The following is a 16,879-nucleotide window of genomic DNA, read 5'->3' on the forward strand; positions in this document are numbered from 1 at the left end:
TATATAGTTGACAGTGCATGTCAGAGCAAAAACCAAGCAATGAGGTCGAAGGAATTGTCCGTAGAGCTCCGAGACAGGATTGTGTCGAGGCACAGATCTGGGGAAGGGTACCAAAACATTTTTGCAGCATTGAAGGTCCCCAAGAACACAAGACTCTTCCTAGAGCTGGCCACCCGGCCAAACTGAGCAATCGGGGGAGAAGGGCCTTGGTCAGGGAGGTGACCAAGAACCCGATGGTCACTCTGACAGAGCTCCAGAGTTCCTCTGTGGAGATGAGAGAACCTTCCAGAAGGACAACCATCTCTGCAGCACTCCACCAATCAGGCCTTTATGGTAGAGTGGTCAGACGGAAGCCACTCCTCAGTAAAAGGCACATGACCGCTCGCTTGGAGTTTGCCAAAAGGCACCTAAAGGACTCCTACATTTCTAAAACCTGTTTTTGCTTTGTCATTATGGGGTATTGTACGTAGATTGATGAGGAAAAAAACAATTGAATCCATTTTAGAATAAGGCTGTAATGTGACAAAATGTGGAAAAAGTCAAGGGGTCTTAATACTTTCTGAATGCACTGTATGGCTCGAAATCAAGGGATGGAAGATGTCGCTGTACTCCTAAATATCCCATTATCCCAACTGAGAAATCGAGAAAATTGAAATACTGCTCTAATTAATTAAGCTGCCTTTTTTGTCCTCATGCTAGGTAGCAGAAGCCACAGCAGCCATTTTGGAATGGCACGTAGAACGTCACGTTGAACAACAAAGGATAGTCAGCCAATCAGGCTCCTTTGTTGTTCAATGAAACAATTCTGACTACTTTACAGATGTAGGATCTTAATTTGATCCCTCTTTTGTTGCTGATAATTTTCCTGTACAGCAGGAAATGCAAACATGTATTGTAGTTGAGGTTCTAAAGGGCTTCTAAAGTTTGTAATTTCCACTTTAAAATGTCGGACTTGATTTGCCCTAACGTAAAATGTATCAACCCCTATAAAAAAAATCCATTAGTTTTAATTCAAATAACAATTCACATTTTCTGTTGCTGCAGGATTATTTTCCTGCTGTAGCAAACTGGCTCAAATTAAGATCCTACATCTGTAAGTTATGACCTTAGTTGAACTGCCATTGGCTCAATGTGGACAAGTCCAGCAACACTGACAAGAAACAGTCTGTTGTCTGTTTGTATTTTGTGTCTCTATGATCCTGCATATACAAACCCTTCCAAAATCATTAGTCCCTTGTGTATATCAAATGACTTCAATCCAAATCTTACACATGTTGGCTATAGATTTCAAGCATTAATTGACGTTCCTTGCCTTGGTCTTTCAGTTTAGTGAAAACATTGGCACCATAATTTATAGAGGGTTCAATAAGTCTCTTTATTTTCTATGTCTTCAATGACTGTTTGATAAACACGGTTTTGTATGTGTGTATCACAGTCACCGGGAGGAATGCTTGCCCTTCTCCAAGGGAACAATACAAATGTTTAAACTGAGAACAAAAAGCCAGAGCATGGCCATGCGGGCCCAGAAGTCAAACAGCAGATGTTACCAGATAGGCCAGCCTAGACTTTTTTGAAGAGCTTTATTTATTACCTTTGCACTGTTTTGGAGGGCAAAGCATTTTCATATCCGCCCTCACAGGACACAGTGAACTAATGTGAACCTTTGTAAAAACGCTAGAGTGGTATACTACAAAGCAGGATCAATGAGTAAACCAGCTAACTTTGATAAACACTCAGAAATAAAAATAGTTTCTGGTGCATTAATGAACCTAGACTTTAATATTGTTTGTTTGTTGAAATAAGTTATTCAATACATGCCCATTTTAAGCATATATTCCTAAAAAATATATAAGTTATTTCTGAACATTGAAGCAAGATAGCTGGCTAACTCATTGATCCTGCTTTGTAGTATACCCTTCAGGGGATTTCCTTTTACCAAAGCATAAGTCCTTGTTAAACTTAAAGCTAGAATCCTTAATTGAAACAATAACAAAGCATACCCCACCTCTGTTTTGGTAAAAAGCTGAGGGAGGGGCCTGGTAAAATTGTAACACTCTCAAATTCATAGAGTGACCATCCATTAGATTAAAATGTGAGTTTTAACCATGTTTTGAGGCTATACAGTGTTTGTTTACATTTGCATTGTTTACAAACATTGGAGTGAAACAAGCTTAAATGTTGGTCTCTGTTGGGGTCCGACAGTTGAACTAAGCCCATGAGGGATTTATAAATCATATTCTTCAAGAATCAATGGCTATAGCATAACATTAATTTATATACAACAACAAAAAAATGGATGCAGCAATAAAGGAATCCAGCTTTAAGTTTGTGGTTTTCTGAGGGAAGGCACAAACCTTCAGAACAAGGCTATGAACTCAACAATTGTAAGGGTGTACAATTTATATTATCATGGCTAGAAGGGATCCAGCTTTTGTCAAATGAACTCAAAAGTAGATTTTTAAAAATTTTTTAGCTAACTCTAAACATTTTCCTAACCTTAACCTAATTGTCCTAACCTGCTGCGTAAATTATCCTAACCTGCTATGCACAGTCAAACCTGACGTTAATTTTACAAAAGCTTCTAGCATTACCAATTTACACATTCTACATATTCCCCAATAATAAGGGTCTCCTGGGAAACACTAACCAAAGACGTTGTTTCCTACCCTGTCACATGCACCATTTTTTAAAAGACAAGTTGACTGTGAACATTTGGATATAGCAAAACACAATAGACTTTTAAGAGTGAGGCTTTTTTTCTCTTTCTGACAAATTGTAGGATACAGCTTTGAAAAATAATTAATCCCTAACTTCCATAAAGACTCCAGCTCCGGAATCATGCAAATACGGGGTTAGTCCCACCCATAGAGACAGATAGAGGACTCATCTTTATATCTGTGCCATTATAGCGTCTGTGACAGCATGGGCAGCGAGGCTACATCCCTTAGGAATCCCCACCCTCTATCATTCTGTGGTATTTTTGACTTTATGTTTTGTTTTACCCCATATGTAACTCTGTGTTGTTTTTATCGCACTGCTTTGCTTTATCTTGGCCAGGCCGCAGTTGTAAATGAGAACTTGTTCTCAACTGGCTTACCTGGTTAAATAAAGGTGAAATAAAATAAAATACAATTCTCTATGGTCCCACCTGCTGTGATTCATCTTCGACTCCGCGTGCGCCGACTGTGGATCCCATCCCTGCATCCCGGTGCAACTCACGGCCAGTCCCGCTCTTCCCCGGATGAGGGAGACAGACTAAGGGGGAAAAGAGCGCCAACGGTCTGTCTGTCCCCATCTCCCAGCCCATGGCAGCCCTCTCTCTCAATATACTAGTTCTCTCTCCCTCTCTACCTCTGTTGCGCCGCACCGCAGGACTAGCGCACTATACTCACTATGGCATCCACCGCAGCACGGACTCTCTTAGTGCTTTTCGTTACCTTCTGTGCATCGAGTCAAGGTAAAATCACCAGTTTTATTTTTATTGTCTGAACAGATGCATGCATGGTTTCAACTGTTTTTCACTTAGTGAGGTGACACTTTATTGATTGGTTTTATGGCTGGGATTGGTGGTTATTTGATTACCCCATCATTACAGTATATCCAATTCCCAATTGTTTTTGTTTATTTGTTTTATATCATAGGCTACGTCAAGACACCAATAGCTTCTAATTGAGCTGCTATCACATGGGACATAGATTATAATGACCACATTGCATTGCATGAGAAAGTGATTTCAATTATGATGATGATAAACAAACTATGCAAAAGATTAGGGGAAATTTGCTATTTTGGGGACAAATTATGAAAACACAAATGCGTAACAGTTTGCAGATGGGGAAAGAACATACCAGTCGAAGTGAACAATAATAATTAATTTGGACCGTGAAACTCTCTTTCATCGTTTCTGGTCTGGAAGGAAAACGTGAAGTCGTCTTGTGAGTGCAGCAGTCATGGAATATGCTCTTACCTCATAGGCACACACAGAAGTAGCTTTGCTCTACAATTAAAATAAGATGACAGATATTAGATCATAAGCCATATTATTAAAATCAATCACCCCACCAAAAATATTAAGAAAAAACTGCTTTGATTTCTAAAGGGATGCAATGGTGCCAAAAGGGTGATCTAACTTGGCGCCGGTAGCAGCTCCATGATGGCCCGGCTTTCAAATCCAACAACACCACAGAGAGAGGGGGAAGGAGTAGGTGATTGACTTTCTAACAAAGTTTCTGTCAATTTTGCTCCCGCTGCATCTAGGTGTCACTAGCATCCACTTACTATCGCGTCCGCTGGTCTTGTTGCGCGCTGTGAAGCCCAGCTCCTGTGCGTTAGAGCGTGGTCCCCAAACCCTTCTCTCACTGCCGCTGGGCTTAAAGCAGAACAGGTGTTGCTCATGTTATTTTGTTACCATGGGGATAGGAGAATAGGTCAACACATAGGGTGCGTTCGTAAATTCACTCTCGTTATCTACTCCGATTTCAGAGCACTCTCCTATGAGTGTGCCAGAGCGCAGAATAACTGATGAATTTACAAACGATCAACACCCTTTGAATATGACCAGTGTCAGTAAAAAAAACGCAATTAAATTGTTACCAGCAGCACATTTACAGTCACTAGATAACAGGAAAACAGCCTAACCAGCTCTGCTAGGGCGAGTAAAATGGTCAGGCTGAGGTGTTCTCTCATCAACTTTAGCCAGTTAGCTTCAGTGCTTGACTGCCGTTGTGAGGTCAGAACGCTCGGATCAACCCTACTCCTCGGCCAGAGGGTCCAGTGTGCGTGCGCTCTGAATGCAAGGGGAGCGAAATGCTTGGAATTTATGAACTGACAATCTGACAATGCTCTGAATTGACAAACGCCCACTGCACTCTGAGCGGATTCTGGCACTCCAGAGTGAATTTACGAACACACCCATATTTGTGCACATAGTATTAGGAATTAGAATATTAATACTAATAATTTTTAAGGATCTCTATGGTTGTACAGCTTGCTAACTGGAATGATGAACATCAGGGTGGACAGAGGCATGGCATATCCATCTCAAGAGACCAGATGCAGGTTACAGTTTACTGCTTCACTGGGTTCTCATCCTCACAAGCCATTCCATGTTAGCACTGTGAAGTGTAAAATGGAGATAGCACCTTTAACAGGCAGGCAGAGACTGTGATGATCCACAGACAGCACATATGTTTTAGACGCTCCTACAGAGCAGGTTTGTGAAATCGATTTGGAGCCACGCTCACACTTGCTGTGAGAGGACCTGCTTCTCACCAGAGGGAAAAAAAAGTCCTGAGTGAAGAAATTACAAAAGGCTGGAGTTTTGGAGAAGGGTTTCTGGCTAATCTCTGTTGAGCTGATTTAGCTGCCAGCCTGCCACGTTACAATAGCCCCCTCTTCTCCCTTGCCCCTTTCCCCCTATCTCCTCTCTCCATCTCTCCATATCTTTTCATATCTTTCCATCTCTCTTTACATTCTTCTCTCTCTCTGTCTCACTTTCTTATTTCCAATTCCCATCTTTACTCTCTCTCTCTCTCTCTCTCTCTCTCTCTCTCTCTCTCTCTCTCTCTCTCTCTCTCTCTCTCTCTCTCTCTCTCTCTCTCTCTCTCAGACAGTTCATGCTCAGTGAATGAGGTCATCATTCTGAGTCTACAAACATAGCTGCTGTTTGTTGTTGCTTTGTCCTCTTCTTGTCCACTGTTCCTCCCCCTTCCATTAAATAAATGACACAAAATCAACTACCTCCATCAAAACATGCAACTGGTTATATAATGAAAAGTTATTTCAATCAATCGATACACAATGGCCCAATAAACACTAACTACAACTAACAACATACCCTAACATGGTTAACCTTCTTTTATACACTATATATACAAAAGTATGTGGAAACCCCTTCAAAATTAGTGGATTCGGCTATTTCAGCCACAGGTGTATAAAATCTAGCACACAGTCATGCAGTCTCCATAGACAAACATTGGCAAACAGTGACTTTCAACGTGGCACCATCATAGGACCTTTCCAACAAGTCAGTTCATAAAATGTCTGCCGTGCTAGAGCTGCCCCGATCAACTGTAAGTGCTTTATTGTGAAGTGGAAACGTCTAGGAGCAACAACGGCTCAGCCACAAAGTGGTAGGCCACACAAGCTCACAGAACGGGACCACCTGGCAGTCAGACGAACAAATCTGGGTTTGGCGGATGCCGGGAGAACGCTACCCACCCCCAATGCATAGTGCCAACTGTAAAGTTTGGCGGAGGAGGAAAAATGGTCTGGGGCTGTTTTTCATGGTTCGGGCTAGGCTAGGCTAGTTCCAGTGAAGGGAAATCTTAACGCTACAGCATACAATGACAGTCTAGACGATTCTGTGCTCCAACTTTGTGGCAACAGTTTGGGGAAGGCCCTTTCCTGTTTCAGCATGACAAAGCGAGGTCCATACAGAAATGGTTTGTCGAGATCGGTGTGGAAGAACTTGACTGGCCTGCACAGAGCCCTGACCTCAACCCCATCAAACACTTTTGGGATGAATTGGAACGCAGACTGCAAGCCAGGCCTAATCGCCCAACATCAGTGCCCGACCTCACTAATGCTCTTGTGGCTGAATGGAAGCAAGTCCCCGTAGCAATGTTCCAACATCTAGTGGAAAGCCTTCTCAGAAGAGTGGAGGCTGTTATAGCAGCAAAGGGAGGACCAACTCCATATTAATGCCCATGATTTTGGCAAGAGATGTTCTACGAGCAGGTGTCCACATACTTTTGGTCATGTAGTGTATGTCTGTGCCATTTGTTAATACTATAATTATAGTATTCACCATAAAAGGCAAGTAAACATATTATCACAGCATGGGCTGTATTATTTATTCCTAAAATTATTTTACCAAAGATGACCAATGCAGAAAGAATGTCACTCAAGAATATCCAGAAACAAAAGGCTTTATTTGACCTTTTTCCATTTTAACTGAGAGCTGAACTATATGCCTCTATGGGCCCCTCTACCTCTCCTTTGTCCTTGCCCTCGGGCTCTTGGTCCATTCTTGCAAACAGCAACTCAGAGGTGACCTCTTTTATGCATGAATAAGGCTGATTGCTGATTGAACAATTGTGCAAAGAAGTTTTGCACAAATGCAGAAGTGGTTCACATTCATGGGAGTAATTAATATCAGCTGTGACCAAATGTTTTAATTTTGTTTGTCATGATTTACTCAACTGAGTTTTGCATCTTTTGTAGAGAGTTGTGTTTACTGTTTTGCAAAAATGTGCTTAGCATTTGCATTGTGTGTGAAAGCAATGAGAAATGACTTACAGTTTTGCAAAAAAGAATACTGTTGTGCTCATTAGGTTATGATGGAGATCAAGTGGACCCCAGTTTTTGTCTTGGAAAAACTGTAATACATAGAGCACTTTTAGTAAAAGCACAAAAGCCTACATCCCCAAAAGCCTACAATCCCCAAAAGCCTACAATCCCCAAAAGCCTACAATCCATAAAAAACTTAAATCCCCAAAAGCCTACAATCCCCAAAAGCCTATAGGCAAGGATGACACTAGCATTGTGATGAACAAAATAAGAAGAGACCTGGGGAGAGACCAGACTCTTGAACGGAGTGGAAAGGAGGTCACTGATTGGAGGACAGTTCACTTCTTCCATCATAGGACCCCTCAGCAACCAGAATTATATAAAGTGTCAGGTGGAAACACAGATACAGAGAGCGAGAGAGCAAGAGAAAGAGAAAGAGAGAGAGAGAAATAGAGAGACAGAGACAGCTGAAAGTAAAGTGAGAGAGAGGCAGAAGGGGAAAAGAGGGAATCATGTCCTCGCAAGCCACAGGAATTTAATTTCTCCGCTCCACCTCACCAAGAGGAATTCTCGAGGAGAACTTGATTGGCAAATCTCAGATTGAGCTTTGGGCTTGAACTGTAACACAGGGGAAATCCCAGGTAGGGAGAAACATGTATTGAGACAGACGGACAGACAGGGAAAGAAAGCATGTGGCTGATATTTTCCAGCAGGTCGACTGTGAGTGTTTGATCACATGACATGGAGCCGACCCAGGCTCTCTCACATGTCACTCAGGTGTCCGTCAACCCTGGCGCTGACGGGTCTCACGTCATGATGTCATCTCTGGGCGTGGCTATGTTTGGTTAAACAGGTAGCACCTGGGCCAGGAGAACACCCGTCACAGAGATAGAGAGAGAGAGTGTGTGTGTAGAGAGAGTGTGTGTAGAGAGTGTGTGTGTAGAGAGAGTGTGTGTGTAGAGAGAGTGTGTGTGTAGAGAGAGTAGGTAGAGAGTGTGTGTAGAGAGTGTGTGTGAATTAAACCACAGGATTAGCTGATTAGTAGTGGATCGATCTGATCAGACAAGCCCTGACACAGCAGCAGGCATTATTGTAGTGTAGCTTACTCCTACCCTGTGCTGAATACAAAGAACCATGACAAAGATAATTATAACTAACCCAAGATAGTTTATCTGTGTCATTTACAGTGGGAGCAAAAGAAGCATAGTGGGCAGAACAAGCAAGGAGGTGGGCAAAGCCAAGCACGAGCTAGTGAGATCCTATTGGAACATTGTAGCATGTACTGTATTTGCATATTTCCGTTAGGGAACGACTCCTCTGTGAAGTGCGCGTGTGCACAAACTCAATTTGACCTTGCACTCCTTCTAAACAACGTAATTTTTTGAAACTTTGGCAAAGCGTCAACTCTATAAAACTTAGTGCACTGTGTTCGTAACAGAATCTACTTTTGGGAACAGAAAAATGTATTGAAATCAGATGTTTCATGGATGAGAAAACTAGCATAATGTCGGCCCAGTTTCACCTAGTTTCATCCTCTCCCACGACCCGCGACTGGACTTCCTCACACTACCACATTTATTTTCACATATGACATTTTCCGTAGTCAGACACGTTGTTTTCAGACACGTGTGAAGTTTCACATGTAAATTTTTCAAGTGTTTCTCCCTAATGTGAAAAAGAAAACCCCACATCTGGTCTCCCATCCAGGGACCGACCCTGCTTAGCTTCGGAAGCAAACCAACAGTGTGATGCAGGGTGCTATGTTTCTGGAATGAATGTGCCAAAACTAGCAACTGGAAAAAAGCCAGTGAAAGCAAAGGCCAGGGTAATGTAACCAAAGACAGGGAAAATTGCAGGAAAGAGGGAGGCGTTTTATTTTATTGCGTTATCATAAAAACATTTTCACTTATATATTTTTTGTTGCATCCATTGACAATTAATTTGCTCTCGCAGTTAAAAATGATTTCCTTGCAATATTTTGTTTTGCTATCAATACTTTGGGGTTTATGTTTTGCTTTCAATATCGTTCTTTCTTTTGCAGAATTAAGAATATTGTTCTCAATTTCAGAGGTTTTGCTTGATATTAATGCCACAAAAGTAACTCACTCACTAGAGGATTGCTCCATATAATAACATTATTACTCTATTAAAGGTGTTTAAAGCGGCAATCCTTAGATTTACTCATTAACATTAAGTGGACTCCCCGCCCCTGTTTTGGTAAAAAGCTGAGCGATGGAGCTGGAGAAATGCAACCACTCTCAAATCCATAGACTACGCTATGGATGCAAGGACTGACCATGTCATGCCCTGGCTCTGGGGACTCTTATATGTTGAGCCAGGGTGTGGATTTTCTATGTGTTATTTTCTATGTGTTGTTCTAGTTCATGTATTTCTATGTTGGCCAGGGTGGTTCCCAATCAGAGGCAGCTGTTTCTTGTTGTCTCTGATTGGGGACCATACTTAGGCAGCCTGTTTGGCACTGTTTATTGTGGGATCTTGTTCCGTAAGGTTTGTTTTGGTGTATTAACCTAGGACTTCACGTATCGTTTGGTTTGTTGTTTTGTTCGTGTGTGTACTTAATAAAAGATGTACGCTTACCACGCTGCACCTTGGTCCGCTGTTTATAACGATCGTGACAGACCATCCATGATATTAAAATTATAGTTTTAATGTTTTTAGGCTATACAGTGTTTGTTTAGATTTACTTTGTTTACAAACATTGGAGTAAATGTGGAGTTTTCCTACATGTGAAACTGCAAATTAGATTTTCACTTTCAAGTGTGGAATTGCAAGTTCACATGTAAAAAATATAATTTGCAATGTCGTATGTGAAAAACTTTCACGTGCAAAAATAATCACACAACATTTTTACAAATAAAAAACTGCAAATTAGATTTTTTAGAAGTGATTGTTTTGCAATTCCACATGTGAAAGTTAGATTTTCACGGAGTTTTCTTACATGTGATCCTGCAAAATAGATTTTTTCATGTGAACTTGCAATTCCACATATGAAAGTAAGATTGTTTTTATCATTCTCTCTCTCTCTCTCTTTTTCACACACACACACATGCATCTTAGGGTTATTTTGTGTATAAACCGATAAAAGCATTTCAAAGTCTTTGTTCAATCAGAATGCCTGCCTCGCCCTTGTATCATACATTTCCAAACAGGCCAAATCATAGATTGAGGTCTGGATCGAGGGAGCTGATGTCTTCCTACGTAATACTGCCTCTTATTGGAAACAGTGTGTCTGTGTTTGATGCTGCTCCAGGGTTATGTCATATACTTTACGTTTCAAACAGCTGATGAGCCTACACACTCCATCTCAAACCTGAATTAATGATGGAATAATGAAGCGGTAGAGTGTTATGTTTCTGTTTTGAGACGTTGTCTAGCGTTCTCTCTCTCTCTCTCTCTCTCTCTCTCTCACACACACACACATATGGAGTCTCCAGTTATGGTTGTATGAAAGATTAGGTTCTGTGTCCCCGGGCTAGGCGCCAGAGCAGTTATATCATACAGTAAGCAGACATAGTGATGAGAAGGGCTTTCAGCACACAGTAAAACTATAGAACAAGTCAGAGACGACGGATCAGTCCTATAAAGAGCGGGGAGAGCCTGAGTGGCTCCCACAAACTGTTTGGGAACATGAAACATTGAGTTCCACCAGGAGGATTCTACCTGGACTGAAACCTGTAAACGAAGAGACTCCTACAGACTGTTAATGAACATGATATACAGTAGATGAAGGAAGCCACCCTGTAGACTTTTGGAGAGGTTGCACTCTGTGATCCTGATCATCAGATGGGGATTATTTAGACAGGTCAGGACTTGAACTTCCTTTATCATCATCATATTCACCCAGCAGAGAGATATATACTGTATCCATGACTCCTGTGCATCCATTTGACTGTGTGTAATAAATTGATTTTGGCCATATACAGTGCATTCGGAAAGTATTCAGACCCCTTGACTTTTTCCACATTTTGTTATGTTACAGCCTTATTCTAAAATTCATCAATCTACACACAATACCCCATAATGACAAAGCGAAAACAGGTTTTTAGAAATATTTGCAAATGTATTACAAATTTTAAAAACTATTCAGACCCTTTGCTATGAGACTCGAAATTGAGCTCCGGTGCATCCTGTTTCCATTGATCATCCTTGAGATGTTTCTACAACTTGATTGGAGTCCACCTGTGATAAATTCAATTGATTGGATATGATTTGGAAAGGCACACACCTGTCTATATAAGGTCCCACAGTTGAAAGTGCATGTCAGAGCAAAAACTAAGCCATGAGGTCGAAGGAATTGTCTGTAGAGTTCAGAGACAGGATTGTGTCGAGGCACAGATCTGGGGAAAGGTAACAAAACATTTATGCAGCATTGAAGGTTCCCAAGAACACAGTGGCCTCCATCATTCTTAAATGGAAGAAGTTTGGAACCACCAAGACTCTTCCTAGAGTTGGCCGCCTGGCCAAACTGAGCAATCGGGGAAGAAGGGCCTTGGTCAGGGAGGTGACCAAGAACTGATGTTCACTCTGACAGAGCTCCAGAGTTCCTCTGTGGAGATGGGAGAACCTTCCAGAAGGACAACCATCTCTGCAGCACTCCACCAATCAGGCCTTTATGGTAGAGTGACCAGATGGATGCCACTCCTCAGTAAAAGGCACATGACAGCGCGCTTGGAGTTTGCCAAAAGGCACCTAAAGGACTCTCAGACCATGAGAAACAAGATTCTCTGGTCTGATGAAACCAAGATTGAACTCTTCGGCCTGAATGCCAAGCGTCACGTCTGGAGGAAACTTGGCACCATCCCTACGGGGAAGCATGGTGGTGGCAGCACCATGCTCTGTTGATGTTTTTCAGCGGCAGGGAGACTAGTCAGGATCGAGGGAAAGATGAACGGAGCAAAGTACAGAGAGATCCTTGATGAAAACCTGCTCCAGAGCGCTCAGGACCTCAGACTGGGGCAAAGGTTCACCTTCCAACAGGACAACGACCCGAAGCACACAGCCAAGACAACACAGGAGTCTCTGAATGTCCTTGTGTGGCCCAGCCAGAGCCCGGACTTCAACACGATCAAACATCTCTGGAGAGACCTGACAATAGCTGTGCAGCGACGCTCTCCATCCAACCTGACAGAGCTTGAGAGAATCTGCAGAGAAGAATGGGAGAAACTCCCCAAATAAAGGTGTGCCAAGCTTGTAGCGTCATACCCAAGAAGACTTGAGGCTGTAATCGCTGCCAAAGGTGCTTCAACAAAGTACTAAGTAAAGGGTCTGAATACTTCTGTAAATGTGATATTTCAGTTGTTTATTTTTTATACATTTGCAACAAAAAAACCAACTGTTTTTGCTTTGTTATTATGGGGTATTGTGTGTAGATTGATGAGGGGGAAAAAACAATTTAATCAATTTTAGAATAAGGCTGTAATGTAACAAAATGTGGAAAAAGTCAAGGGGTCTGAATACTTTCCGAATACACTGTAGAAGATAAGAATCTACTGGAATTGCATTATCTGTGCAGACAAAAGCAGTCTGTTTTAACAATTGCAGTCTTACTGGCGTTGTTTGTGATCATGTTCAGTTATGTTTTCTTCTTTGTGAGAATAGAAACTGGATTGTTTTCTATGCTGAATCATTATCAACTGCTGGAGATGTATCAACTCACACTCCTTTCCAAGGACTCCAGTGCCTATCTATCTGTTCACAAGGGTTAGATTGGGAGTTTTATATCAATGTTTTAATACTCCACTAAATGCTTTATTGCATTTACTGGGCGTGATGTTGGACATGGAGTGTATTATGCTGTCATCTCAATAACACTTTCATTCTCAACATTATCAAAAGGAAGGATACACAAAGAGATCACAAATGTTTTCTTTCCGCTATGTTTTTTCCTTTGTTTAATTTTATTATACTGGTACATATTTGCTTTGTTTTGTTTCGAATAAATGCAGTCAATAAGAAGACAGAAAAATATCCCTCGCTCTCTCCCTTCCTCATTTTGTTTTCATTTCATTGATCAGTTGAGCCCCTACTCCTCCTCCTTTTGAATATTTACCAACATTAAGTATTTTATCATGCTTTCTTTACTGTCCATTTGTGTGGTGTGTGCATGCGTGCGTACGTGCGTGTGTAGCCGACAAGCCAATGCGGCCGCGGAACGTGAAGCTGACGTCGGTGGACAAGGGCCTGAGGGTGAGCTGGGAACCTCCCAATGAGCTGGACGGCCGCCCAGTGGACCGCTACACCATCGGCTACGGAAAGTCCATGAGGAGACTGCGCTTCATCAAGGTGGACAAGGACAGACGCACCGAGGTACTGGAGGATGTAGGTAAGACATTGAACAAAAGAGAAAGAGAGAGAGAGAGTGGGAGTGGGAGTGGGATAGATGGAGAGAACGAAAGTGGGAAAGAAGGATAGTGGGAAAGATAAAAAGAGAGAAAGAGAGGGAGAGTAAGAAGGAACGTTAGAGCATGACAGGACTGGTGGTGGCAGAGAGAGAGAAAGAGAGTAAGTGTGAGAAAGTAAGGTAGAGAGACAGAAGGAGAGAAAGGGGGATGGAGGGAGAGAAAACGAGAGAGGGAGAGAGAGGTTTGGCCTAAACTACGGAGTGTGTTTCAGAGCCCGGAGTTCTGCACTTTCTCAAGATGAGTGCCGAGAACGAAGAGGGAATGAGCAAACCTGTGTACAGAGCAGAGACGCCAGGAGGTGAGTTGTGTGTGTGTGTGTGTGTGTGTATGCTTTGTGCAGTATGTGTTCTGCTGTAAACCAGAAGGTGAGAGATGCGTTTCATCACACGTTGTTAATGTGCACTTTGGGCTAACAGTGTTTTTATACAGTCACAACAAACCCCAACTAAAACATGGCAACACCAGACAGTAGTTATTTGAGGTTTTTACTGGGGCATCATTTTCTCTGCTTATTCTTAATCTTGCATTATAAAACCCAACTAAAGGCCTGATGTTTTTCTACACAGGCAGCAGCAGTTGCTGCAGTATGAAAGCAGCCCTTTGTCACATTTCCATTTTCCTCTGAGCTTGGAGCTTGGCATCACAGGGCTATACTAGATCAGCAGCCCAAGCGTGGGGCCAGCCCTTGTTTTCCACATCTAAACCTAGCCTCGGTCCAATTACCCAAACCCATGAGTTGTGGTCACTGACTGTGCATTTGTGTGTGTGGAGGGACTGGGAGGTGTTTGTTTGGAGGGGTGTGTGTGTGTGCATGTGTGTGAGACGATCTGCTCCTTGCAGCATTAGTCATCGTAAATAACACCACGTTGCTTCTGCATCATTCATGTGTTTGGCCAGACCTAGCGCTCTGTTATAGCAACAGGTCCACAATATGAGTTATGGATGGAGAGAGAGAGAGAGAGAGGGGGGGGGGAGTAGAGAGGTAGAGAGCGGAATAGTGGAGAAGGAAAGAGGGAGTGAGAGAAATAAAGAGAGGGAGGAGTGAGGGATGTAGGGAACGATGGGGAGAGAGAGAAAGAGAGAGAAAGAGCGAGAGACAGAGAAGGAGAGAGAGTGGAACAACCTGATTGAAACTGAAAACCACCTGTGTGTTTTGCAGCGGAGGGTGCAGAGCTGGTGGCCGGGGTAGTGGTAACCAGGTGGAAAGCATGGCCAGCCATAGCAAAATGCTTGTTGAAATTCTCGATTATTGTAGATTTATCGGTGGTGATAGTGTTTCCTAGCCTCAGTGCAGTGGGCAGCTGGGAGGAAGTGCTCTTATTCTCCATGGACTTTACAGTGTCCCAAAACTTTTTGGAGTTAGTGCTACAGGATGCAAATTTCTGTTTGGAAAAGTTAGCCTTTGCTTTCCTAACTGCTTGTGTATATTGGTTCCTAACTTCCCTGAAAAGTTGCATATCGCGGGGGCTATTTGATGCTAATGCAGTACGCCACAGGATGTTTTTGTGCTGGTCAAGGGCAGTCAAGTCTGAGGAGAACCAGGGGCTATATCTGTTCTTAGTTCTGTATTTTTTGAATGGGGCATGTTTATTTAAGATTGAGAGGAAATTACTTTTAAAGAACAACCAGGCATCCTCTACTGACGGAATGAGATCAATATCCATCCAGGATACCTGGGCCAGGTCAATTAGGAAGGCCTGCTCGCTAAAGTGTTTTAGGGAGCGTTTGACAGTGATGAGGGGTGGTCGTTTGACCGCGGACCCATTACGGACGCAGGCAAAAAGGCTGAGATCCTGGTTGAAGACAGCGGAGGTGTATTTAGAGGGTAAGTTAGTGAGGATGATATCTATGAGGGTACCCATGTTTACGGATTTAGGGTTGTACCTGGTAGGTTCGTTGATAATTTGTGTGAGATTGAGGGCATCTAGTTTGGATTGTAGGATGGCCGGGGTGTTAAGCATATCCCAATTTAGGTCACCAAGCAGTACGAACTCTGAGTGTGAAGTCTGCAGTATTTTATGGATGTTTACTTGTTCAATCTTGACCCTACGGTTTACCTGTGTATGATTACCTGTTCCCCAGGTGGTGAATGGGTCAAACTGGACGGCTTCGCAGTGGTGGGCGGAGCACCTGTCAACGCATCCTCTCCAGGTAACAGAGAACGTGGCCCCAGTGTACTCAAACTGAGTCTAGATTTACACCACCAGTCAAAAGTTTTAGAACACCTACTCATTCAAGGGATTTTCTTTAATTGTACTATTTTCTACATTGTAGAATAATAATGAAGACATCAAAACTATGAAATAACACATATGGAATAATTTAGTAACCAAAAAAGTGTTAAACAAATCAAAATATATTTTATATTTGAGATTCTTCAAATAGCCACCCTTTGCCTTGATGACAGCTTTGCACACTCTTGGCATTCTCTCAACCAGCTTCACCTGGAATGCTTTTTCCAACAGTCTTGAAGGAGTTCCCACATATGCTGAGCACTTGTTGGCTGCTTTTCCTTCACTCTGAGGTCCGACTCAACCCAAACCATCTCAATTTGGTTGAGGTCGGGGGATTGTGGAGGCCAGGTCATCTGATGCAGCACTCCATCACTCTCCTTCTTGGTAAAATAGCCTTTACACAGCATGGAGGTGTGTTGGGTCATTGTCCTGTTGAAAAACAAATGATAGTCCCACTAAGCCCAAACCAGATGGGATGGCGTATCGCTGCAGCATGCTGTGGTAGCCATGCTGGTTAAGTGTGCCTTGAATTCTAAATAAATCACAGAGAGTGTCACCAGCAAAGCACCCCCACACCATAACACCTCCTCCTCTATGCTTTACGTTGGGAACTACACATGAGGAGATAATCCGTTCACCCACACCGCGTCTCACAAAGACACGGCGGTTGGAACCAAAAATCTCAAATTTCCAGACCAAAGGACACATTTCCACCGGTCTAATGTCCATTGCTCGTGTTTCTTGGCCCAAGCAAGTCTCTTCTTCTTATTGGTGTCCTTTAGTAGTGGTTTCTTTGCAGCAATTCCACCATGAAGGCCTGATTCACATAGTCTCCTCTGAACAGTTGATGTTGAGATGTGTCTGTTACTTTAACTCTGTGAAGCATTTATTTGGGCTGCAATTTCTGAGGCTGGTAACTCTAATGAACTTATC

General features: G+C 42.6%; 1 protein-coding gene across 1 annotated transcript in view; it reads left to right on the forward strand.

The window, feature by feature from the left end:
• Window positions 1-13,080: 13,080 nt before the first annotated feature.
• LOC311106770 (fibronectin type III domain-containing protein 1-like) overlaps window positions 13,081-16,879 on the forward strand; it is a gene marked incomplete at its 5' end in the record, with an annotated part of 79,429 nt that continues 75,630 nt past the window's right edge. The window contains 4 exons of the mRNA XM_084149161.1: window positions 13,081-13,096; window positions 13,439-13,633; window positions 13,924-14,010; window positions 15,795-15,863. Coding sequence (XP_084005287.1) covers window positions 13,081-13,096; window positions 13,439-13,633; window positions 13,924-14,010; window positions 15,795-15,863 — 367 coding nt within the window. The remainder of the gene's footprint in view (window positions 13,097-13,438; window positions 13,634-13,923; window positions 14,011-15,794; window positions 15,864-16,879) is intronic.

The sequence above is a fragment of the Coregonus lavaretus genome (genome assembly GCF_964263955.1).
Source record: "Coregonus lavaretus genome assembly, chromosome: 31".
NCBI classification, from domain to species: domain Eukaryota; kingdom Metazoa; phylum Chordata; class Actinopteri; order Salmoniformes; family Salmonidae; genus Coregonus; species Coregonus lavaretus.